General features: G+C 41.2%; 1 protein-coding gene across 6 annotated transcripts in view; it reads left to right on the top strand.

The window, feature by feature from the left end:
* The window catches only part of ARHGEF3 (Rho guanine nucleotide exchange factor 3), a 341,554-nt gene that overhangs the window by 166,865 nt on the left and 150,371 nt on the right, over positions 1-24,318 (top strand). For all 6 annotated transcript variants that reach the window (XM_047777298.1, XM_047777308.1, XM_047777288.1 and 3 more), the window contains one exon: positions 18,470-18,532. In XM_047777298.1, the coding sequence (XP_047633254.1) occupies positions 18,470-18,532 (63 nt within the window). The remainder of the gene's footprint in view (positions 1-18,469; positions 18,533-24,318) is intronic.

Below are 24,318 nucleotides of genomic sequence, written 5' to 3'. Positions count from 1 at the left end.
CTGTGGCTGAGAAATCAGGAATACTGTGGGCCCCAGAATCAAAAGTGAAATTTTATGGATGGGACATCTTGATGTTTTAGTCTTGCTGAAAAGAAATTCTACAGCTTCATATTTGCTGTTTTGGGGCACGTGGGTTCATTTGTTGACATGTGTCAGGCAGCATTTGTTGTGCTTTCTCTGTGTGCTGGGTTTGGCCTTAGAAATGTCCAGGAAAGTTCTGAACATGAAAGAATTCTACTCTTAGTGAGACACTGATTTCCTGGGAAATGGATTAAAGGCTGGATAAACATGCTTTGATTCTGCAAAACCCAGATCTCTGTTTCACACTTCAGGATAAAAGTGATTGGGATGGGCTTTGATGCAAAAATTCCAGATTAGAAAATTTAGCACAAAGTCCACACCCCCCATCCCTGCAGCCCACTTGTGGCTCATCGCAACTTTTACGTTTCAGTCCAAACTTGACAGGACATGATAGTGCTGCTGAAGGCAAGATGCCCTGAATACCTGAATGTCCCTGGTGTTTGGGGGCCCTTTACCTCTCTCCTATAATTTGGGGTTGTGGTAAGGCCCTCCTCCACTTTCAAAGACAGCTGCAGAAGGAAAATGTCCCTCTAATCACAGTTGACATGTTTCCAGACACCGCATCAGAAATGGTAACTGGCTTTCACATTGTTGTTCTGACAGCTTCTCTGCAGACTGTTGCAGGAGTGTTATTCTCAAGTTAGTCAAGGCTTCTCTGAAAATCGGTGGCCTCCTCTGTGCTAATGAACTCTAATTAGACAAGGAGAGGTGTCTAGTCCTTTCAGAGGAGCTATATTAAAAGATATTGTTGGCATATTTGAGTACATTTTTTAAAATTTTGTTTTGAATTGTTAGTTTTTTTGTTTATTTTTTGTTTTTTGGCTGCACCCATGGCATGTGGAAGTTCTCAGGCCAGGGTCAAACCCACGTTGCAGTGGTGACTGCTCCACAGCTACAGCAATGCCAGATCCTTAACCTGCTGTGGCACAAAAGAACTTCGTCAAGTACGTTGTTTTGAGGGGAGAGGTATTGCCTATTCCAGTTATTTTCCTTATAGCTGTTTCTTTCCTGCTGAGAGAGAAACATCTTTAGAATAGACAGCCTCTTCTGTGAATTTCTAGTTTGGTTTGGAAGGACAGCTCTTTTTGATCAAATAATCCTTAGATTATATTCTTCTCAGGCCTAAGGAATTGTGTCCCAGCTCATACCCAACCAAATTCTGCTGAAGGGCCTGGTGGTACCCACTACCTTGCAGGAGTACCGAGGATTAGCAGATCCTGCAGAGCTGAGCCCCAAGGGTCTGATGCCCCCTGGAGTTGGGCAAGGGGTGGATATCAGATGCTCCAAAGAGGAATGAGTGTTTATGGGCATGTTTTTTTGTTGAGGAAGGACAAGAGTGTGCCTTTATTTTACTTTTGGCAACTTTAATATCATTTCAAACTTATAGAAAAGTTACAAGTCTAGAATAAGATACTCTTTTTTATATATTACTCAATGAATTTATTACATTTATAGTTGTACAGTGATCATCACAACCCAATTTTATAGCATTCCATCCCAAACCCCCAGCACATCCCCGTACCCCCAAACTGTCTCCTTTAGAAACCATAAGTTTTTCAAGGTCTGTGAGTCAGCATCTGTTCTGCAAAGTTCATTGTGTCCTTTTTTCAGATTCCACATGTCAGTGATAGCATTTGATGTTGGTGTCTCATTGTCTGACTGACTTCACTTAGCATGATAATTTCTGGGTCCATCCATGTTGCTGCAAATACTGTTACTTTGTTCCTTTTAATGGCTGAGTAATATTCCATTGGGTATATGTACCACATCTTCTTGATCCACTCCTCTGTTGATGGATATTTAGGTTGTTTCCATGTCTTGTCTATTGCAAATAGTGCTGCAATAAACATCCGAGTACATGTGTCTTTGCGAGTCATGGTTTTCTCTGGATAGATCCCCAGGAGTGAGACTGCTGGATCAAATGGTAGTTCTATTTTTAGTTTTCTGAGGAATCTCCATACTGTTTGCCACAGTGGTTGCACCAATTGACAGTCCCACCAACAGTGTACTAGGGTTCCTTTTTCTCCACCCCCTCTCTAGCACTTACTGTTTGTAGACTTTTGGATGATGGCCATTCTGGCTGGTGTAAGGTGGTACCTCATAGTGGTTTTAATAATGAATGATGTTGAACATCTTTTCATGTGTTTTTTGTCCATCTGTATGTCTCCTTTGGAGAATCATCTCTTTAGATCTGCCCATTTTTTGATGGGGTTTCCTTTTTTGGTATTGAGCAGTAAGAGGTGTTTATAAATTTTGGAGATTAATCCCTTGTCAGTCGATTCATTTGCAAAGATTTTCTCCCACTCTGTGGGTTCTCTTTTCATTTTGTTTAGGGTTTTCTTTACTGTGCAGAAACTTTTAAGTTTAATTAAGTTCCATTTGTTTATTTTTGTTTTTACTGTCGTGACTCTAAGAGGTGGATCTGAGAGATGTTGCTGTGGTTTATGTTGGAGAGTGTTTGGCCTATGTTTTGCTCTAAGAGTTTTATAGTATCTGGTCTTATATCTAGGTCTTTAATCTATTTTGAGTTTATTTTTGTGTATGGTGTTAGGGAGTGTTCTAATTTCATTCTTTTCCATGTGGCTGTCCAGTTTTTCCAGCACCACTTATTGAACAAGCTGTCTTTTCTCCATTGTATATTCTTGCCTCCTTTGTCATAGATTAGTTGACTGTAGGTGCATGGGTTTAATTCTGGACTTTCTATCCTGTTCAACTGATCTATTTTTCTGTCTTTGTGCCAGTACCATACAGTTTTATGACTGTTTCTTTGTAGTATAGTCTGAAGTCCGGGAGCCTGATTCCTCCAGCTCCATTTTTCTTTTTCAGGATGTCTTTGGCTATTCTGGGTCTTTTGTACTTCCAAACAAACTTTAAAATATTTTGTTCAAGTTCTGTGAAAAATGTCCTTGGTAATTTGATAGGGATTGCATTGCATCTGTAGATTGCCTTGGGTAGTATAGTCATTTTGATAATATTGACTCTTCCAATCCAAGAGCATGGTATGTCTTTCCATCTATTTGTGTCATCTTTGATTTTTTTCATCAGTGTCTTACAGTTTTCAGAGTACAGGTGTTTTGTCTCTTTAGTAGGTTTACTCCTATTTTATTCTTTTGGATGCGATGGTAAACGGGATTGCTTCCCTAAATTGTCTTTTTGATATTTCATTGTTAGTACATAGAAATGCAGTTGATTTCTGTGTATTAATTTTGTATCCTGTGACTTTGCCAAATTCATTGATGCACTCTAACAGTTTTCTAGTAGCGTCTTTAGGATTCTGTAGGTGTAGTATCATGTCATCTGCATATAGTGGTAGTTTTACTTCTTCCTTTACAATTTGTATTCCTTTTATTTCTTTTACTTCTCTGATTGCTGTGGCTAGGGCTTCCAAAACTATGTTGAATAGTAGTGGTGAGAATGGACATCCTTGTCTTGTTCCTGATCTCTGTGGGAATTCTTTCAGCTTTTCACCATTGAGAATGATGTTTGCTGTGGGTTTGTCATCTATGGCCTTTATTATGTTGAGGTAGGTTCCCTCTATGCCCACTTTCTGAAGGGTTTTTATCAGAAATGGGTGTTGGATTTTGTCAAAGGCTTTTTCCGCATCTATGGAGAGGATCATATGGTTTTTATTCTTCCGTTTGTTAATGTGGTGTATAGCACTGATTGATTTGCGAATATTGAAGAATCCTTGCATCCCTGGGATAAATCCCACTTGATCATGATGTACAATCCTTTTACTGTATTGTTGGATGTGGTTTGCTAGTATTTTGTTGAGGATTTTTGCATCTATGTTCATCAGTGGGATTGGCCTGCAATTTTCTTTTTTTGTGGTATCTTTGTCTGGTTTTGGTATCAGGGTGATGGTGGCCTCATAGAATGCATTTGGGAGTGTCCCTTCCTCTGCAATTTTTTGAAATAGTTTCAGAAGAAGAGGTGTTAGCTCTTCTCTAAATGTTTGACAGAATTCTCCTGTGAAGCCATCTGGTCCTAGACTTTTGTTTGTTGGAAGTTTTTAAATCACAGTTTCAATTTCAGTACTTGTGATTGGTCTGTTCTAAAAATTTGTCCATTTCTTCTAGGTTTTCCATTTTATTGGCGTATAGTTGCATGTAGTAGTCTCTTATGTTCCTTTGTATTTCTCTGATGTCCATTGTTACTTCTTTTTTTGTTTCTAATTTTATTGATTTGAGTCTTCTCTCTCTCTTTTTTTTTGATAAGTCTGGCTAAGGGTTTATCAATTTTGTTGATCTTTTCAAACAACCAGCTTTTAGTTTCATTGATCTTTTCCATGGTTTTCTTCATTTCTACTTCATTGATTTCTGCTCTGATCTTTATGATTTCTTTCCTTCTACTAACTGTAGGATTTTTCCTTCTCTCTCAAGCTGCTTTAGATGTAAAGTTAGGTTGTTTATTTGAGCTTTTTCTGGTTTCCTGAGGCAGGCTTGTATTGCTATAAACTTCCCTCTTAGAACAGATTTTGCTGCATCCCATAGGTTTTGGAGTGTCGTATCTTTGTTGTCATTTGCTTCTAGGTATTTTTTAATTTCCTCTTTGATTTCTTCAGTGATCCATTGGTTGTTTAGTAGCATGTTGTTTAGTCTCCATAAGTTTGTGTTTTTTGCAGTTTTTTTCTTGTTGATTTCCATTCATATAGCATTGTGGTCGGAAAAGATGCTTAATATGATTTTACTTTTCTTAAAGTTACTGAGGTTTGATTCATAGCCCAGGATGTGATCAATTTTAGAGAATGTTCCATGTGCACTTGAGAAGAAAGTGTATTCTGTTGCTTTTGGATGGAATGTCCTGTAAATATCTATTAAGTCCATCTGGTCTAATGCTTCATTCAGGGCCTGTGTTTCCTTATTGATTTTCTGGATGAACTGTCCATTGCTGTAAGTGGGGTGTTAAAGTCCCCCCCTTTTACTGTGTTATTGTCTATTTGTCCTTTTAAGGTTGTTAGCAGTTGCCTCATATATTGTGGTGAACCTATGTTGGGTGTGTAGATGTTTAAAATTCCTCTTGGATTGATCCTTTGATCATTACATAGTGACCTTCCTTGTCTCTTAAAATATTCTTCATTTTAAAGTCTATTTTGTCTGATATGAGTATTGCTACTCCAGCTTTCTTTTGATTCCTGTTTCCATGGAGTATTTTCTTCCATCCTCTCACTTTCAATTTGTATGTGTCCCTAGAAGTGAAGTGGGTCTCTTGAAGACAGCATATATATGGGTCTTGTTTTCATATCCATTCAGCCAGCCTATGTCTTTTGGTTGGGGCATTTAGTCCATTAGTCCATTAACACTTAAGGTAATTATTGATATGTATGTTCTTACTGCCATGTTATTAGTTCATTTGGATTTGTTTTTGTTGCTCTTTTTTCTTCCCTTCTTCTCTTGTTCTCTTCTCTTGTGGTTTGATGATTATCTTTAGTGTTGTATTTGCATTGATTTTTCTTATTTGTTTGTGTATCAATTGTAGATTTTTGGTTTGCAGTAACTCTTAAGTTTTGATATGAGTCTATATATATATGAGATTGTTTTAAGTTGTTGGTCTCTTAATTGCAAGTGCATCTCCAGTGTCCTGCATTTGTACCCTCCTCTTCTCATGATTTCTGATTTTGGTGGCATAATTGTGCATGGATGATTTCATATCTTTACTGTATATATGCCTTTACCAGTGAGCTTTGTCATTTGTGGTATTTTTGTTTCTGATTGCAGCCTTTTCTTTTCTGCCTAGAGAAGTTCCTTTAGTATTTGTTGTAAAGCTGGTTTAGTGTGCTGAATTCTCTTAGCTTTTGCTTATCTGTAAAGCTTGTGATTTCTCCTTCAAATCTGAATGAGAGCCTTGTTGGGTAAAGTAATCTTGGTTGGAGGTTTTTTCCTTTCATCACATTAAGTATATCATGCCACTCCCTTCTGGCCTGCAGAGTTCGTGCTGAAAAATCTGCTGATAACCTTATTGGGGTTCCCTTGTATGTTATTTGTTTCTTTTCCCTAGCTGCTTTCAAGATTTTCTCTTTGTCTTTAATTTTGGTCAGTTTGATCAATATATGTCTTGGGGTGTTCCTCCTTGGGTTTATTTTATATGGTACTCATTGTGCTTCCTGGATTTGAGTGAGTGGTTCCTTTCCCATGTTAGGGAAGTTTTTGGTTATTATCTCTTGGAATATTTTTTCTGTCCCCTTCTCTCTCTCTTCTCCTTCTGGCAGCCTTATAATATGGATGTTGGTGCACTGAATGTTGTCCCAGAGTTCTCTGAGACTCTCTTCATTTGTTTTCAATCTTTTTTCTCTTTTCTGTTCCACATCAGTGATTTCCACTAGTCTGTCCTCCACCTCACTTATTCATTCTTCTGCCTCCTTTATTCTGCTCTTGGCTGCTTCTAATTAATTTTTTTATTTCAGTTATTATGTTTTGCATCTCTTCTTGCTTAAATTTTATATCTTGTATCTCTTTGCTCAGCATTTCCCATAAATTATCCATCTTTGCCTCCAGTTTATTTCCAATGTCTTGCATCATCTTCACCATCAACAGTCTAAAGTCTTTTTCTTGGAGGCTGAGAATCTCCTGATCACTTAGCTGTTTTTCTGGGTTTTTTTTCTTTCTCCCTTGTCTGAGTTATCATTCTCTGTTTTTTCACTTTTATAGGTTTTTGGTATGGTGACCTTTTTACAGATAATAGAGTTTTAGCCTCTCTTACTTCTGGTGTCTGCCCCCCTTGTGGCTGAAGTTGGCATAGGGGCTTACTGTAGGCTTCCTGATGGGAGGGACTGATGCCTGCCCACTGGTAGGTGGGGCTGATTCCTATACCTCTGGTGGATGGGGCCTTGTCTCTGGGTGAGATTAGAGGCGACTGTGTTCTTGGGGGCTCTTCAGGCAGCCCGTTTACTGAGGGGCAGGACTGTGATCCCCCCCGGAAAATTGTTTGGCCTGGAGCTTCTCAGTGCTAATGAGTGGGGCCAGATTTTCCCAAAATGTCCACCTCCAGAGAAAGGCACTCTAATGAATATTCCTAAGAGCTTTGCTTCCAATGTCCCTCCCCCACAACAAGCCACATTCACCCCCTGTTTTCCCAGGATGACTTCCAAGAACTGCAGTCAGGTCTGACACAGTTTGCTATGGAGACTTTGCTTTGCCCTGAGACCCAGCACACGTGAATGTCTGTGTGTGCCTTTTAAGAATGGGTTCTCTGTTTCCCCCAGTCTTGTGGAGCTCCTGAACACAAGCCCCACTGGCCTTCAATGCCAGATGCTCCAGGTGCTCTTTCTCCCAATGCCAGATCCCTAGGCGTGGGGACTTGATGTGGGGCTCAGAACTCTCACTCCTTTAGGTGAGTCTCTGTGATACAGTTACTTTCCAGTCTGTGCGGCTTCCTACCTGGGAGGTATGAGATTGCTTATATTGCGTAGTCGCCCCCCTCCCTCTTTGTCTTCTGGAGTAGGATATCTTTTTGAAAGTTTCTGGTCCGTTTAGTTGAAGATTGCTTGGAATTTGGTTGTAATTTTGTTGTTTTTAGGAGAGAAGTTGAGCTCCAGTCCTTTTATTCCTCCATCTTAATCCCATCTAGCATAAGATACTCTTGAATATCCTTTACCCACACTCGATTGTTTATTTATTTTTATTTTTATTTTTTATTTTTTGCTTTTTAGGGCCATACCCACAGCATATAGAAGTTCCCAGGCTAGGGATCCAGTCAGAGCTGTAGCTGCTGGCCTATGCCACAGCCACGGCAACACAGGATCCCAGCCACATCTGTGACCTACACCACAGCTCACAGCAACACCAGATCCTTAACCCACTGAGCAAGGCCAGGGATTGAACCCACATCCTCCTGGATCCTAGTTGGGTTCTTTAACTGCTGAGCCATAAAAAGGAACTCCATGATTGTTTATTTTTGCTTTCTCTCTCTCTGGACTTCTCTTCCTGTGTTTTGGCTCTCCGTATCAGTCGATAGATAGGTAGATAGATAGATAGATAGATAGATAGATAGATAGATTATATGTAACATATAAATGTAAATTATTTTCTTCCTATTTATTTCTTCCATTATTTCCCTTTAGCCCCTAATAATTTAGTGTAAGAACAAGAGCATCCTCTCACACAGTATAATTATCAGAAGCAGAAAATTCAATATTGACAAAATATATTAACTCATCTACCATTCATTTTAAAAATTGCCAACTTTCACAATAATGTGTTTTATATTATGTTCTTGGTCCAGAACCAAATTTAAGATCATGCATTACATTTATTTACACATATTCTTTAGTCTCTTCTAATATGGATCAGTTCCCCAGGCCTTCTTGGCTCCTTTCTGCTGGAAGAGAATGTGGATGGGCTGTGGAGGTGAAGTAGGAGCTGTGAGTCTCTCTGGCTTCCTGGACCCTTCCCATCCTCTGACCAGAGAAAAGTGGACTCAGCCCCTTCTGTGTCTTGCATAAGGGGTGGTCAATGTGAAGCTCATTCTTCTTGAAATTTCTTCCCAGCCTTTAAAAACCCATTGACATTTCATTCTCCTTAAAAAATTTAAATAATGGCTTGCCTGTCTTTCCACAGAGTCAAGTTGATGGACTGTTTTTATTCTGTGGCTTTACCTGCCTCCTCCTACCCTGCTAGTTTTAAAAGCACAGAGCCAGATTCAGCTCATTTTAGGTTCAGTGTCTTAGAAGCAGACCCAGATACAAGGGCAAGTAGTTTATTTGGGAGGTGATGCCCAGAAGCATTGCGGAGGGACTGGGGCAGAGAAGGAAGCCACCACAGGATGTGATCTTGAACAGGTTAGCTCTGTGGGCAGCTGAGGCTCAGTCCTGTGGTGGAGGAGGGGGCTTCTGGGAGACTGTACACGGCTGCAGTTTTCAAACTTTGCTGCACGTAGACTCACCCGGGGAGCTTCTGAAACTCCTGATGTTCAGAATCCTGGGATGGCAAGAGCTAGTCCCTGGGAGCTTTTAAAACTCCCCCTGGTGATTCCGGTACACAGTCAAGACTGAGAGACCATACCTCAGTTGTCCTCTCAAGCTTTAGGATACTGGCATATTTACCTACCTACTCCAGTTCATCCCAGGTTGGGGGCTGCTCCTAGTAGCGCTCACACCCAAGCATTGCTGGCCTGTAGAATGCCAAAGCATGCCAGGAAATGGTGATTGCCCCAGGGATGTGGGCCAGCAGTATTGGCTACACAGCTGGATGTGATAGCAAATCTTGGCTTTGTCCACATACTTGCAGAGCAGTTTTAATCAAGTCATTTAAACTCTTTAAGTCTCAGTTTCCTCATGTGTAATAACTTCTTTGTATAAGCTGTACAGATTAGACATAATATATGGAAAGCACCCAGCATGCAGTAGATTCTTAATAGACCGAAGTGTTCTGGAGTTCCCATTGTGACTCAGTGGGTTAAGCACCAGACTAGTATCCATGAGGATGGGGGTTCAATCCCTGGCCTTGCTCAGGGGGTTAAAGGATCTGGTGTTGCCACAAGCTGCCATGTAGCTTGCAAATGCGGTTCGGATCCACTGTTGCCGTAGCTGTGGAATAAGCCAGCAGCTGCAGCTCCAATTTGATCCCTGGCCTCGCCTCTGTAAGTTAAGGGTCTGGTGTTGCCATGAGCTGTGGCATAGGTCACAGGCAAGGCTCAGATCTGGCGTTGCTGTGTCTGTAGTATAGGCCAGGGGCTGTGGCTCTGATTCGACCCATAGCCTGGGAACCTCCATATGCCATGGGTGTGGCCCTAAAAAGAAAAGAAAAAGAAAGAAAAAAATTATTGTAATTGTTAGAAGATTTTTTGGGGAAAGTGCTCTGTTTAATTAGATTTTGTGCTTCTTGTCACATTCCATTGTTGGAAACCTTTGTGACTATGAACTCCCTTTCCCACCTTAGATGGGTGCCCATAATAAATTTTTTCTGGAGCATTCTTTCTGGAAAATATATTTGCCCATACTCTGCCCTGGGTAGACCACTTTTCTGTCTTCTCTCCTGCTCCTCTGGCCTTCAGTGCTTTAGAGGAAAAAGTGGTCTGTAAATGTTTGTGGGATAACCGTGAATGTGGTTGCTCTTGATTGTCAGGGCTGACGATGGCACTGGCCAGCTGGCTGGACCTCCCCCACCTGTCACCTCCTTATTCGAACAGCTTTTCCTTCCCATGGAAGAGGAAGACCTTTCCTTGGCCAAGGTGACCACATCTCTGCATCCAAATAAGCTAAAGGCTAGGTGTTCTGTGGCCAAAGTCAATCATTAGGGCTTTTCCCAGTTTGCCAAAATCAAGTTAATAGGTACACTTTTATACATTATAGGAATTTTCTTCATGTTTTTTCCCTCTGGTGCCTACTCTCACTGCCCTTATTTCTGTTTTTGCTGCTACTACTACTGATAGCTAATACTCGAGAAGTTACTCTGTGCCAGGCATTGTGCTGAGCCCTTGATTCACAATGATGTATTTAGTTCTCATGATAACCTTGGTATCCCCATTTTATAGACAAGGAAACTGAGGTTCAGAGAAGCAGCATGACTGGGATGGGCACCCACCAAGTCTCACTTTAGAGCCCACAGAGCATCTTTTTTTTTTTTTATGTTAGAAGAGATTTATTGAATACATTGCTAAGGGAAATAGTGGTCAGAAGAGCTCACCTGCCCTGGAGTAGTGGTTTGGGCTCTTTTTATTACAGGAACTGGTGTCCTCTCTCTCGGTTCCCGCATATAAATAAGGGATTGAAACATGGCAGTTCTGGTTGGCTGATGTTTGAGGCCACTCATTAGTCATTTGGAGGTTAACACAGAATGGCTTGTTTATAAAACAGCTTCCACCTAGCATCTTTAAACCACAGTTAATGGCATCTGAGCACAAATTGCATACTATGTTAAGATTTATTTACTAGAGTTCCCATCGTGGCTCAGTGGTTAACAGACCCAACTAGTATCCATGAGGATGCAGGTTAGATCCTTGGCCTCGTTCAGTGGGTTAAGGGTCTAGTGTTGCCATGAGTTGTGGTGTAGGTTGCAAATGCAGCTCAGATCTGGCGTTGCTATTGCTGTGGCGTAGGCTGGCAGCTACAGCTGTGATTGGACCCCTAGCCTGGGAACCTCCATACGCCGCAGCTGCGGCCCTAAAAAGATTAAAAAAAAAATTTTTTTTTTAAATTTACCAACAGTTCAGAGAGCACCATGATTTCCAGGTTTTCTATCCTGTGATTATACTGAATAATCTAGGAAAAAGAATTACAGTTCCTGAATGCTGGAAAAGGGAGGATGTTTTAAAAATAAGGAAAAGAGGAGTTCCCATTGTGGCACAGTGGTTAACGAATCTGACTAGGAACCATGAGGTTGCTGGTTCGATCTCTGACCTTGCTCAGTAGGTTAAGGATCTGGCGTCATCATGAGCTGTGGTGTAGGTCACAGACGCGGCTCAGATCCTGAGTTGCTGTGTCTCTGGTGTAGGCCAGTGGCTACAGCTCCGATTAGACCCCTAGCCTGGGAACCTCCATATGCCATGGGAGTGGCCCTAGAAAAGGCAAAAAGACCAAAAAAAAAAAAAAAAAAGGGAAAAGAAAAAAACAAGGAGTGTATTAAAAATGGAGTAGGGGATCCCTTTCAGTACTCTTGCTCAGTTGTAGGGCTGAGACAGAAGAGAAACAAGATATGGATCCTCTCCCTGCTCAAAAGTGAGTTTGGTGAGTCAAGTTCCAGCTAAGGGCAAGCACAAGAACACAAAATCCTTTTGCTAATCTCTCTAAAGAAGGCCCAGATGAAAGCCCTCATCAAAGCCTCTGAAACCACCAAAGCTGTTTGCCAGCAAAGAGATAAATCAGAAAGGTTGGAGATCTGGTTTGAATTTAATAATTACAAATGACTAATCAGGGGCCATTTGCTGTCAAGTCAGGAGCTGCACTCCCTCCATCAGTGCATTTTTGCTGCTCTGGTCACTTGGTTATTAAATAGAAAAGGCCCTGTGATTAAATCACAGGGCTGTTCTGACACTAATCAATTCAATCTTGGCCATTTAAAATTAAGTCAGGCCTTGCACTTGCCCTGTCTCTGTGACAGAAGTGGGAACAACACACTGCAAACGTGACTGAAGGTATCCAGGGAGCATCCATTTATAACCCTGTGTGATGTGGGCAGTTAGAGGAGGGTCAGGCTTCATCTCAGGCCTCTTATCCATCATCCTTCAGGATCCTTCATCTCTAATACCACCCCCTGCCCCCTGCCTGCCTCTCAATGCCAAGTAACAACAAAGCAGCAGTGACAACAGTAGTAATAGTAATTATGGAATAACCACAGTGGTGATAATAACTACCATTTTTTAAATCTGTTGCCGTATGCCTGGCTTCTTTTAATATCTTATCTGCTTGAATACTTTAATAACCCTATAATGGAGAAATCGGTTTACAGAAGTATTCTATAGATAGATTCTCACACACCTGGAACCTGCCTGGCCCATAGTAAATTCTTAATAAATATTTGTTGAGTAAGTAAAGGGATAGAGAGCACCTTGCCCAGGGTCACACCAAGGAGTTAATGTTGGAGCTGGATTCTGAATTTGGGTCTGTCTCATTTATGCTCTTAATTTCCTTCAGGTAGGTGGGTAAATTCCTGGTGAGCTTTTTTATATTGTTGTAAAACACCTATTGTAGAAAATAAATATTTATGTTTATTTTATATTGTATTAATTTAAGTAAAATACAATTTTTTAAACAATATAAAAAGAGAAGAAGCACTAGATAGCAGTAGGATCAGTGGTTTGGGAACCAGGCTGACCTAAAGGAAACTCTCTTCTCCGGCATTTACTCATTTTGTGAGCTAGAGCAAGTTACTAAAGCCTTCTTGAAGTTCGTTGTCCTCTCTGTCAAATGAACACCTCCATGCTTACTTAGGCTGGGCTAAGGAGAAGCTGAAATGGAATTGTCCTTTAATGGGTGAGCACAGTTCTTGGCTCAAAGCAAGTGCCCAGTTTCAGCATTCACTTCCCTTGTGTATCTATCGGAAGGCACCTGGAAATTCTCCTTTGATTCTAAAACTCAAAGCTTCAAAGGATCCAAAGATTTGGGTCTAGAGAGAATGGAAGCTCAGCCTAGTAAGAGTAAGACAGGCTTGAATCTGGGGCCAGCTCTTTTAAAAATCCATCAGTTGAGGACAGGATAGAATCAGTGCTCTTCACATAGAGCTGTACCCAGAACTACAGAAAAATCGATTGTTCCTGGATCATTTACTGATGTGATTTTGATGTATGTCTCATGCTGCCAGAAGATAGCGAAGCCTAAAAGGAGATAGCCATAGAGTAGCCCCGAGACCAAGGATGCATTGTGAAAGTGGATGGGTCACCAGTAATGAGTCTCAGAGTCCACCTGATCCATCCAGAGATACATGTATCTCCATCAGAACTCACATCCAAATATACAGAAGACTTTGCTCTGTTGCAAATTAACAAAGAGCTTCCTGATTGTTTTTTGATCCAAGAGGCTTGAGGTTTTTTCTAGCACCCAAACATTTCTAGAAAGTGTCTCCATCAACTTTGTAACCCACAGGGCTAAGGAATCTGAAAATACACTCAGACTCTTTGTTCCCATACATTTCCCTCTCTAACTGCCTTTCCTCCCAGCCCCAGATAGGCACCAGGCATTCAGACAAAGAGTTCAGGTGCCTGTTAAGTTCATGTATGGTTTGGTTAAGCCGGCTGTTGCTTTTTCATTGAGGTTTTAGCAATCCTGGATTCCTTGCTCCTAAAGCACATCTGCTTAGTACACGTGCTGTTGTTCAGGGCAGTGCGTGGATGCTCCCTGGTGATGGATGTGCCTTGCCTTTGAACAGACCTGACCTTGCTTCTCCTGGGAGGAATGGAAATCACCAGCATCCCACTTGAACCAATGTCTGAACAGCCATAATTTTTTTTAACCTGTCTATATATTTTAAGGAAAATAAATGCCCCTGCTTATAAGGAAAAGATTCTTTCTTATTTCAAAAGCAAGAATCATAGCTTGAACTTGCATGTTTTCAGTCTCCAAGGAAATTTGAGGTTGAAGAATTTCAGCCTTCAGTGAGCTTTGCTTTTGAGGTTTTGATTTAATTTTGGCAGCCAGGTGGTTAGCGGAAGGGGAGGGTGTCACCTCAAGAACACTGGCCCTCTTTATTTATTCTTTTTTTAGTCACTCATTCAGAAATTATTCATTGACCTGCTGCTCAGCTCAGGGCACTGGGGTTTAAAGTTATGTGCTCAGGTCAGAGAGCCCAGACTCTACAGCACAGTCTCTGGGCTCCCCCAGGGCACTTTGTTTTTCACAGCTGAAGGGGAAGAGCGTTCGCTTCAGTAACTTTGACAAGAATAACAGGGTGGGTCCATGGCTCTTCAAATAGGCTGAGAACCTGTGAGACCAAGTGTGCAAATGCAGGCGTTTCACATGCAATGTCCTTCCTGCCTAGGAACTCCTCCAGGTAATCTGTCCATGGCTTCTGATGCACAGAGGAAGGGCTGTGCTGGGCTGGAGGAGTAACTGCCTATTTGGTTCCCTCCATTCCTTCCACCTGCCCTTCCCCACCCCAAAGTTGGGTAATTGCTAAAGAAGATAAGCTTCTCAAAGAGAGCAGGGCTAGGGGCACCAGAAAAAAAAAAATCTAGAAATACTCCTCTGGGTTTGGCTAGGTATCAGTATTGTACTGGGTTCTGGGAATGTGATCATGACAGACTGAATCCTGCCTTCATGTGCTTACATCTCCTGAGAAGGTCAGCCAAAAACCAGAAAACAAAAAAATTAAGCAAAGTTTCTCTGTAAAGTGGGTCACCCTTGCTAGTCTCTGTCTCAGCCCCTTACTTATCTGACTCATTCACATCTGTAATTATTTTGATTTCTTTTTATTCCCAGTTAGAGGGCAGGGAGCATGTCTGGCTTGCTTACCGCTAGATCCTAGGACCCAGAGCAGGCCTTTGCACATCTGAAGTGCTCAGTGAACATATAGTAAAAGAGCAAACAGCTAGGTGACATGTCGTGAACTGTTTGTCTTGGGCCCAAAGTTTAAACTTCAGGCTCCTTTTGTTTTGCTGACCATGGTTGTTCACCACCCTCTGCAGTGGGAATTAAAAACCCACTTTGATAATCCACCTAGATTTCCTTTTACAAAAATACGTGGTTTTCTCAAGATCATTCTATCCCAGATTAACTGGCTGTGGCTTAATGTAAAAAGCTACTAGAGGACTTCTGTCTTCTGGATTTAACACTTGGGTGTGTGGAAGCATCTGGGGTTAGTGATGCTTATGAGCCCTGGGGGATGTACTGAGTTGGTCTGGAGGGGGCGGCAGCATGCCCAAGAGAAATGATCTCTCTTATTATCCCCTCTCCTTCATCATTGTGGGCTTCTTGGGATAACAGGCTACTATTAACATGTCATGTTGACAAAATCATGGAGCCCTGAGGAACAAAACTGTAGCATCATAAAATTCCATAATCTGACAATACTAGGCAGCAACATACATCTCTAAGCCCTACAGTTCTGGTAATACATAATGGGAGCCATTTGTTGCACCCCTGCTATGTGCCAGGCCTTGTTCCAGGTGCCACACACACATCATCTATGATTCTCACCACAGCCTGACCTGGTGGGCATTATTTCCTCTTTATAGATAGTCCCAGAGCCTTCATCCTTTCATGGCATTTCCCGAGATCCCAGGTATAATTCTGTAGCTTCTAAAGGCAAGAGAGGCCAGGCTCAGGAAGGGCACAGGTTCCCCTGGGTGGCAGGACACCAGCATAGCCATTCCCTGCTCTTCTACCCCAGCACATGTTACTAATTGATGGCAGACTTATCTCATTTGCTGTGCTGTGGAATCCTTCTCAATACAGTGCTCCAGGCAGACACTGCCAGACATTCTGGATGGCAAATGAATCATAACCTATTTGCCAAGCATGCTTTAAACAGTGTGTGTATGTGAATGGTTTTGCCCTAGGAATAAGAATCCTGCATTAGAAGTGTTATACTGTAGCCATGTAACTTGTAGCAAAGTGCTTCTCTCTCCTGACCTCAGCTTATTTACCTGGAGAATGGGAATTATCTCTTGCCGTCATACTTGTCTCAAACATCACAATAGGAAGTTCCTGTTGTAGCTCAGTGGGTTAAGAACTCAGCATAGTGTCTGGAAGGATGTGGGTTCCATTCCTGGCCTCAGTGGGTTAGATACAGCATTGCCATGAGCTGCAGTGTAGGTCAGATGCAGCCAGATTCCTGAGTTGTTGTGATGTAGGCAGGCAGCTGAAGCTCTGATTCAACCCCTAGCCCGGGATCTTCCACATGCCACAGGTGTGACCATAAAAAGAAAAAAAGAGAGTCGCCATATAAATAAATATAAGCCAGGAGTTCCCACTATGGCACAGTGGGTTAAGAATCTGACTGCAGTGGCTTGAGTAGTTGTGGAGGTGCAGGTTCAATCCCTGGCCAGGAGCAGTGGGTTAAAGGATCTGGTATTGCTGAAGCTGTGGCTTGAATTCAGTCCCCAGCCTGGGAACTTCTTCCATATGCTGCAGGTGTGGCCATAAAATCAATCAATCAATCAATAAATAAATGCCAGTAAAGTGGCTTCAGTGACACCACAGTGCCAATTTTAATTTTAGCTGGATGATGAATCAGTGAGGGTCAGGTCCCCACACAAACAGGAAGCATCCTCAAAAATGGCAAGTGGTGATCAGCATCTTCCCAAGACTCCCCCAAAGCCCCTGAGTGGAGTATTTGACCCCCTAAAAATCACGTGGTGAACTTGTTAGAGCAGATTTTAGGACATTACCTCAGAAGGGCTGATTGAGGATCCTGGTTCATAGTATTGGATCTCTAAATTATCCCACCGCTCAAGTGGAATAATGTATAGGATCTAGCATTCCATATGCTAGATAGAACCATGTTCATCTTTAGGATTTTAAACATCTGGATAGAACCATGTTCATCTTTAGAATTTTAAATATCTAGATAGCCAGTGATGGAAAAAGAAGCCCCAGCCCCCTCCCCATCTTTGTCTGACAAACTCTTATTTCTCCTTCAGACCTAATCAAATGCATCCTCCCCTAAGAAGACTTCCCCAGCCCCCATCAAGGCCAAACTAATTACTCCCTTACTGTGCTTCCAGTTCTGCAACCCAAGTTCTGGGCACCTACTATGTACCAGGCACTCTACTAAGCTTTAATATGTGTTAGTGTATTTACTCTCCCCCCTTGGAGAAGAGAAGCTAATGTTATCACCTCCACCTTAGAGTTGAGAAAGGGTGAGTCAGACAGTGAAAGTGACTTTGCCTAGGATGATTAGATCTTACTGCATTATAAGTTAATCACATCAGTGTCTGCATCTCCTACATGAATGTGAGTTCCTTAACTGGAAGTTGCTGAGCTGAACAAACACAGGACCTGCCACATAACACATGCTCAACATGTGCATCTTTGTTGCACTGAAATGGAGAAATAATAAAATAGTTACAATGGGACAGACAAGGATCGCTCTGGTTGCTTTCCAGTCTCTGCCCATGTTCACATTCCTCCTGATAGAGGAGAAAGAGGATGAGGAGGTGGGCTTCTTTGGAGGTTGAAGATTCCAGATGTACCTGGACTGCACTGTAACCTCATACCAGTGATTCTGGTCTTTTGATAATTTTCTGCCAAGTAGGATCAGGAGACTTAGTAAGTCACAAATTAGGGACTTGAGAACTACTTGCCTGGTTGGTTAAGCTGGGGATACAAAGAGAGGTGAATATATCTTCGATGAGTTTTATTCTGGTTGTGCATTAAATATCTTTTATTTTTATAAAGAGGATAATATATTTTTCCATATTCAACTTCATAGACTTCCTCGGTCATAAGTTCATTTCCAATATAATTTTCTTTAGTTCAGAAAATGCCTTTTCTGAATCTTGGTGTTTATGACTATAAAATAAGAAAGTTGGAGAAGATGGCTAAGGTTCTTTCCAGCGTTCTGGTTCTGTGATTACATCAGCACCCTGGATGAGGTTTAGAACAAATTTAAATTACCCAAGTACAAAGCAGCTCTAAAAATGGAATATCTTAAAGTGAACGAGATTTTCTTTCCACTCTAATCTCTTCTTCCAAGCTAATAAAAATCTGAACTTTGTATCTAGGTTTCTAAGCCTTGATATACAGAGACATTTAGAAAAAAAGAAAAAGAAAATCTAAAGAGAAACTGAAGCCACATGAATAAGAGCAATAATGCAAACCAATTATCCTAGAGCTTAATAGTGTTCCAAAATTTCTTAGGCTTTTTTAGAACTCTTCTTATTCATAGCTTGGTTAAAGGTTTTGGGTAACATGGTAGAAATGATAAGGATTACATGTGCTATTTGATTGCATTTTTTCTTTCCTTAAAGCCATAATTCTTGTTTACATTTGAACTTGGTTTTATCTTTTGTTTTACAGCGAAAGCGGAAGCAGAGCACCCAAGATGAAGATGCCGTTAGTCTTTGCAGTCTTGATATAAGTGTAAGTACAGACCTTCCTACATCTCTACCTTGAGACTACCTCTCACCTCTGAATGTACTTATTAATATGCTACATGCTGTAAGTGGGCTTCCAGGATCCAACTATGGAAGCTGTGATCTGGGGGGAAACTTGTTTTAAAGAAACATTTCATGGTACTGAAGAAATCTGTGTGGCCAACTTAAATTTCCAAGCCAAGTTGTTTATTGCCTGTGTCTTTTCTCTCGTAAAATGAATTATGATCTCAGCACATCTGGGTAGAAGCTAGATAAATGCCTCTGCTGTGTTAGAGGCTGGTCATGGAAGATGGACCGGGTGTTTGTCCCCCTTTGGGGACGTTAGTGAGTTGGCTCAACTAGGCAGCTGGGTGGCCCAAAGGCCAGAATGAGTCTCTAGAAACATGGCTGAGGGAGTGGCTTTGGATTCAACAGGTCTTAGTTTGAATCAAGTTTCAGTACTTAGTCTGTGTGTGACATCTATCCTCACCTCTCTTTCTTCTTCTGGACCTAACAGGATTGTTGTGAGGCTCAAGTAAAACAATGTAAGAGAGAATACCAAGCTCATTGCCTGGTACCTTCTAGGCACCCACCAAATGTTACCCTGTTTTCCTTTTCAAGGAAAAGCAGAAACTAGCAAAAATGTTTAAGTGACGTGATAGTTGAGTGCTAGTGATGATAGAGGTTGAAAGCTTTTTTGGATTTTCCAGACCCATTTCCTTGGATATTTAATTTCAGCAACTTTCTTTACATGGCCTCTTTGTCTCCCAAGTGGAAGAATTGGGAAACCTATGTGGGCTTCTGATGTTCTCATTATCCAGAGGCTGGGGTGTAGGGTTGCACACCCTCCCTGGGTTTGCCATGTCTAGCATCTTTTACACTTCCTTGAAATTTAAATGTTGTGCACGGCAGATCCATCTAACAGTAGGTCATGGTCTTTCTCCTCTCGAGAGACCACAAAAGCCATTCTTGTGAGATGAGGCTTCTAAGATAAAGAATTAAGAACTGGGTTATGGTCCTGACTTCCCATAGCTAACGATGTCATCTTGAACAAGTCACTTCATCTCTTTGGCCTCATCTGTTAAAAAAGAGAGAGAGAGGGTGGTTTGAAATCATCTTCTAAAACCATTGTGAAAATTTGAAAGTTCATTGTACACAGATTGTCGGGCTCTCATCTCTTGACCAATATAAACCATGCTCTCCTAGTTATTTTTAATTGTGGCAGATTCTTCTATGATGTAGACAGCCATGATAGAGTGAGCCTGAGCTAGCATTAATGTACTTGCACATCTTTGTTTCACCATATGGTGTTTGTTCCAATCTTCAGACCATCAGATTGACGGAGTTGGACCAGCTTATTAGATTGCCATGGTAACAGACCCAAAAAATGGTGTTCTTCTGGGTTTTACTTTACTCGTTGAATGTTTTATTGTTGACAAGTAAAGTCTTAGGAACTTCCCTTAGTGGCAACAGGTTTTTGGTGTTTGAGTGTTTTTAATTTTGGGGTAATAGTAGAATTGTTGACTTTCAGAATATATAGAACCCTTAGCCATCATAGAGCCCAGTCCCCTTACTTTGAAAATGAAGTAGAAGCCTAAGGAGGTGTAGTGATTTATAAGACTTTAATCTAGATCATTTCTAAGACCATGCCTCATCATACATTCCCTCTCAACTATATTTACTTTTCAGGAAAACATCTCTAGAAGTGTTATTCAAAGAATCTCTCTCATATGGAAGGATTTTTCACAACTATGAGTTGTGATTTGGTTTTTTGTGTTGATTGGCATCAATGACCTTGCCTTCTCATCAGGGTCACCTAAGCTCATATAGTGATTAATTTTTTGTCTTTTCTCCTTAAGCAGCTACCGAAGGTACTGCTTGCTTTCTTTTTTAACCCTATCATATCATGTTTTGTCACAGTAAAGAGATTTTCATGGAAGTCTACATTCGTGTTGGGAGTCAGCTACAGCCAAACTCCTTTCTGATTTACCTGGCCTTTTTCCTGAATCTTAGCAAACAAATTCCAGAACCTGGGAAGAGTTTCCTCCAGATATTGTCACATAGTATTGTAATCATTATAAAACTTAGAAGAATCCTAGAAGTTGTTGGAGGACATGAAAACTGGCGTTCTGCAGGTTTACTGACAGAACAACCTGTATGGAGATGGCGGACTGTGTGTCAGATCCAGATGTGGACATGGAGGAAGTGTTACTGACCTTCAGTGCCTGGCACCTGACAGGCCCTCAGTAGAAATGAGTTAAATTGAATGAAATAGTGGGTGGAGCCATTCATGAGAAGATGTTTTGCCATAAAGGCTACAATGTCTAAATAAATACCTGAGTCCAACAACTTACTTTCTCTAATAGATAAATGGCTTTGCAGTCTCCTCAAAGGTGCTTTCAACGGGGATATCCAGTAGCATCACTGTCCCCCAACTAACCAGCAGCAATAGTGAAGAGTTGTTTTGAGCCTCTTTTTGTGTGTAGTGGAAAGTATCTGAAAAAAAGGTGGGTTCCAGTGGATGACTCATACTGGAGGATGTGAGGGTTTGGAAAAGTAGTATTAGTTACTCTCAATTTTGATTCCACTTAATAAGTGGAAAGACATTCACCACATGTGTGCTTTGAACAAGAAATTGCTAAATGAGAGACAAGGGGTCTTTGGGGATTATGGTCAAGTTTTCTTCAAGTCCTAGCCCAGTGCTGCACAGTGAGCTCTTGGTAAATACTTATTGGTCGATAGATTTTAACAACAAAATAACAACAACAAAACAAAACAAAAAATCAGTGAACCTTCCTAATGTGTATATGGCATTCAACACACCTGCCCCCTTTAAAGAAATATATCTATGACATAAAGTTGGGAAACATTAACACAGAAATCTACACACACACACCTATTAAAAGCACATATAGGTGTCTGAGTGATAGTAACACCAAACATTCCCACTGACACATTATTTTCAAGCCTCAGATGACACTTCTGACAGGTACCTGGAAAGGAATTTTCTTACTAAATACCTCTGCAACCTCCTATTGAACTTGGGCTTAGAGACCAAAGAGGCATGGATAAACTAAGAGCTTATTCTTATAGAATGAGCATCCTCAATTGTTGGTGGGGGGTGGGTCATGGACTCTTTCAAGAATCTGGTGATAGCACTGGGCCCCAGAAATTTTTACAGAATTAATTGTGGTTTCATGGGCCCCAGGGGGCCCAGCCAAGACCCCACATTAGGAGTTCACCTTAGAAAGGAAATAGGAAGGGCCTTAAGGTACGGTGATGTACTTCCACAGAATTATCCACCCCCCGACCCCCGCCATCTCCAGCACTTGGTGAAAAATGAATTGTGACTGGAGAGTCCATGCTAGTTGACAATATAATTGGTCTCTATTTTTTCCCACTGTTTTACCCAATCCACTGGCTGAGCCCCCAGCTTCCTGGCAGGATAGAACACAGACTATTCCAGAAAAAAAAAAAAATAGCAACCTATATTTTTGAGTACTTTTGAGAACATTTTGCAAAGTGGAGAATGCTCCCAGCAGCCGCCTACAAATCTCCTCTCACGTCAGAGGATATGAGTGGGATGGTTTCAGGGACATCGTTTCCCCCACAGCACTTTTCTAGTTTAAATTCTAGTGGGTGAGAAATGCCTGAGTGAAGAGCTGGGTTTCATGATCCTTCAAGAAAGGCCCTTGACAGAAGAGCCAAAATGTGCCCCTGATGGAGGGCACTGCTTAGCACCAAGCATCTTTTATCAAAAAACAGAAGAGTTTGGGGTTGAGTGTAAAAATAGTTTCCAGTAAAGAAACAATGTAAAAGATAAAGAAAGAATATGTGTTCTTTGTAGAAAATTTGGAAGATCAGCATTCATGGATACACTCACCTCAAAGTAGTAGCTGCATTTTGATGTATTACCTTTCTGGTGTTATATACACACTCACTTAAAACCTTTTCATTATGAAATATTGCAGACATATGAAACAGTATAAAAGATACTGTAAATGCTACCAAAGCAACTGAAGAAATATGCCCTTAACAAGGCCTCAGGCCCTTGCATTCCCCTTGCTCCTCCAAGTTTAATGTTTATTGTTGCCTTGCCTTTCTATAAACTTGCCTGTCTATAAACATGTATCCCTAAATAGCACATATATTTTCCACTAGCTTTTAAGGTTTGTGTGAGCATACAGTTTTTTAAAATTGAAATCACAACACATATTAATTTATTCCTGTATTTTCCGTTTACTATATTGAGATATCACCACATCCTGAAATATTCTTTAAGAACATTATTTTATTTTTAATGATTTTTCTTTTTTTCCATTATAGCTGGTTTACAGTGTTCTGTCAATTTTCTACTGTACAGCAAGGGGACCCAGTCACACGTACACGTATATATTCTTTTTTCTCACATTATCATGCTCCATCATAAGTGACCAGACATAGTTCCCAGTGCTACACAGCAGGATCTCATGACTTATCCATTCAAAAGGCAATGGTTTGCATCTATTAACCCCAAATTCCCAGTCCATCCCACTCCCTCCCCCTTGGCAACCACAAGTCTGTTCTCCAAGTCCATGATTTTCTTTTCTGTGGAAAGGTTCGTTTGTGCCATATATTAGATTCCAGCTGTAAGTGATATCATATGGTATTTGTCTTTCTCTTTCTGACTTACTTAGTATGAGTCTCTAGTTCCACCCAGGTTGCTGCAAATGGCATTATTTTGGGGTTTTTTTTTTTTTTTGGTCTTTTGTTTGTTTGTTTTTGTTTTCGCTTTTTAGGGCCACACCCACAGCACATGTAGGTTCCCAGGCTAGAGGCTCAATTGTAGCAACAGCTGCCAGCCTATGCCACAGCCACAGCAACACCAGATCTGAGCCTCGTCTGCAACCTACACCACAGTTCACAGCCATGCCAGATCCTTAACCCACTGAGTGAGGCCAGGAATCAAACACACAACCTCGTGGTTCCCAGTCAGATTCGTTTCCACTGTACCATGACAGGAACTCCTATTTTGTTCTTCTTTATGGCTGAGCAGTATTCCATTGTGTATATATACCATATCTTCTTAATCTATTCATCTGTTGATGGACAACAACATTATTTTAAATAATCATACTTTGTCAAATGGATGCACTAAATTGATTTAACCAGTTCTTCATTGAATATTTAGATGAGTTACAACTTTTGACTGTTACAAATAACACTCATGTTCATCTAAGAATATCTTTGTGTAATCTTTTATCAGCAGGATAAAATTCCTGCCTAAAAGGGAATAAATATTTTTTACACCCATGAACAAATTTATACACCTTCTGGCAGTGAGAGGTGGAAATGAAGTTCAGGACATTTGAGTGTCTTGTGCAAAAACTCAGAGGGGGTATTGTTTTCAGTTTTCTCTCCCACATTACTCTTTCAACTATATCACCCAGTCCCTCGCTAAGTCTATAACTTTATATAGGACATTTGCTTATACCACCCCCCCTAAGAGGAGCCCCTCCTGCTGCCCCTGGCAGAACCCAGACCCTCTCTTAACTGACAGGGATGCAGCTGGTAGTAGTGGAGTTGGTGGTGGGGCATCCTTTCCCTGATGGTGGGGCTTCCTCACAGGAATAGGTGGCTGAACCATGACTGGGGTTGGAATGAGATCCATTTAATCTTCACAACAGTCCTGTGACCATAGGTGTTATCCTGCTCTTTTTTTTCCCCCCAATGAGAAAACTGAAGCTCAGAAAAATAAGCAACTTGCTCAGTGTCCCAGCTGGTAAATTCAAACCTGGGATAGTTGGACTCCAC

Source organism: Phacochoerus africanus, chromosome 1 (assembly GCF_016906955.1).
Source record: "Phacochoerus africanus isolate WHEZ1 chromosome 1, ROS_Pafr_v1, whole genome shotgun sequence".
NCBI classification, from domain to species: Eukaryota; Metazoa; Chordata; class Mammalia; order Artiodactyla; family Suidae; genus Phacochoerus; species Phacochoerus africanus.
The sequence above is the reverse complement of the archived record's forward strand: the minus strand, read 5'-3'. Positions and strand labels throughout refer to the sequence as shown.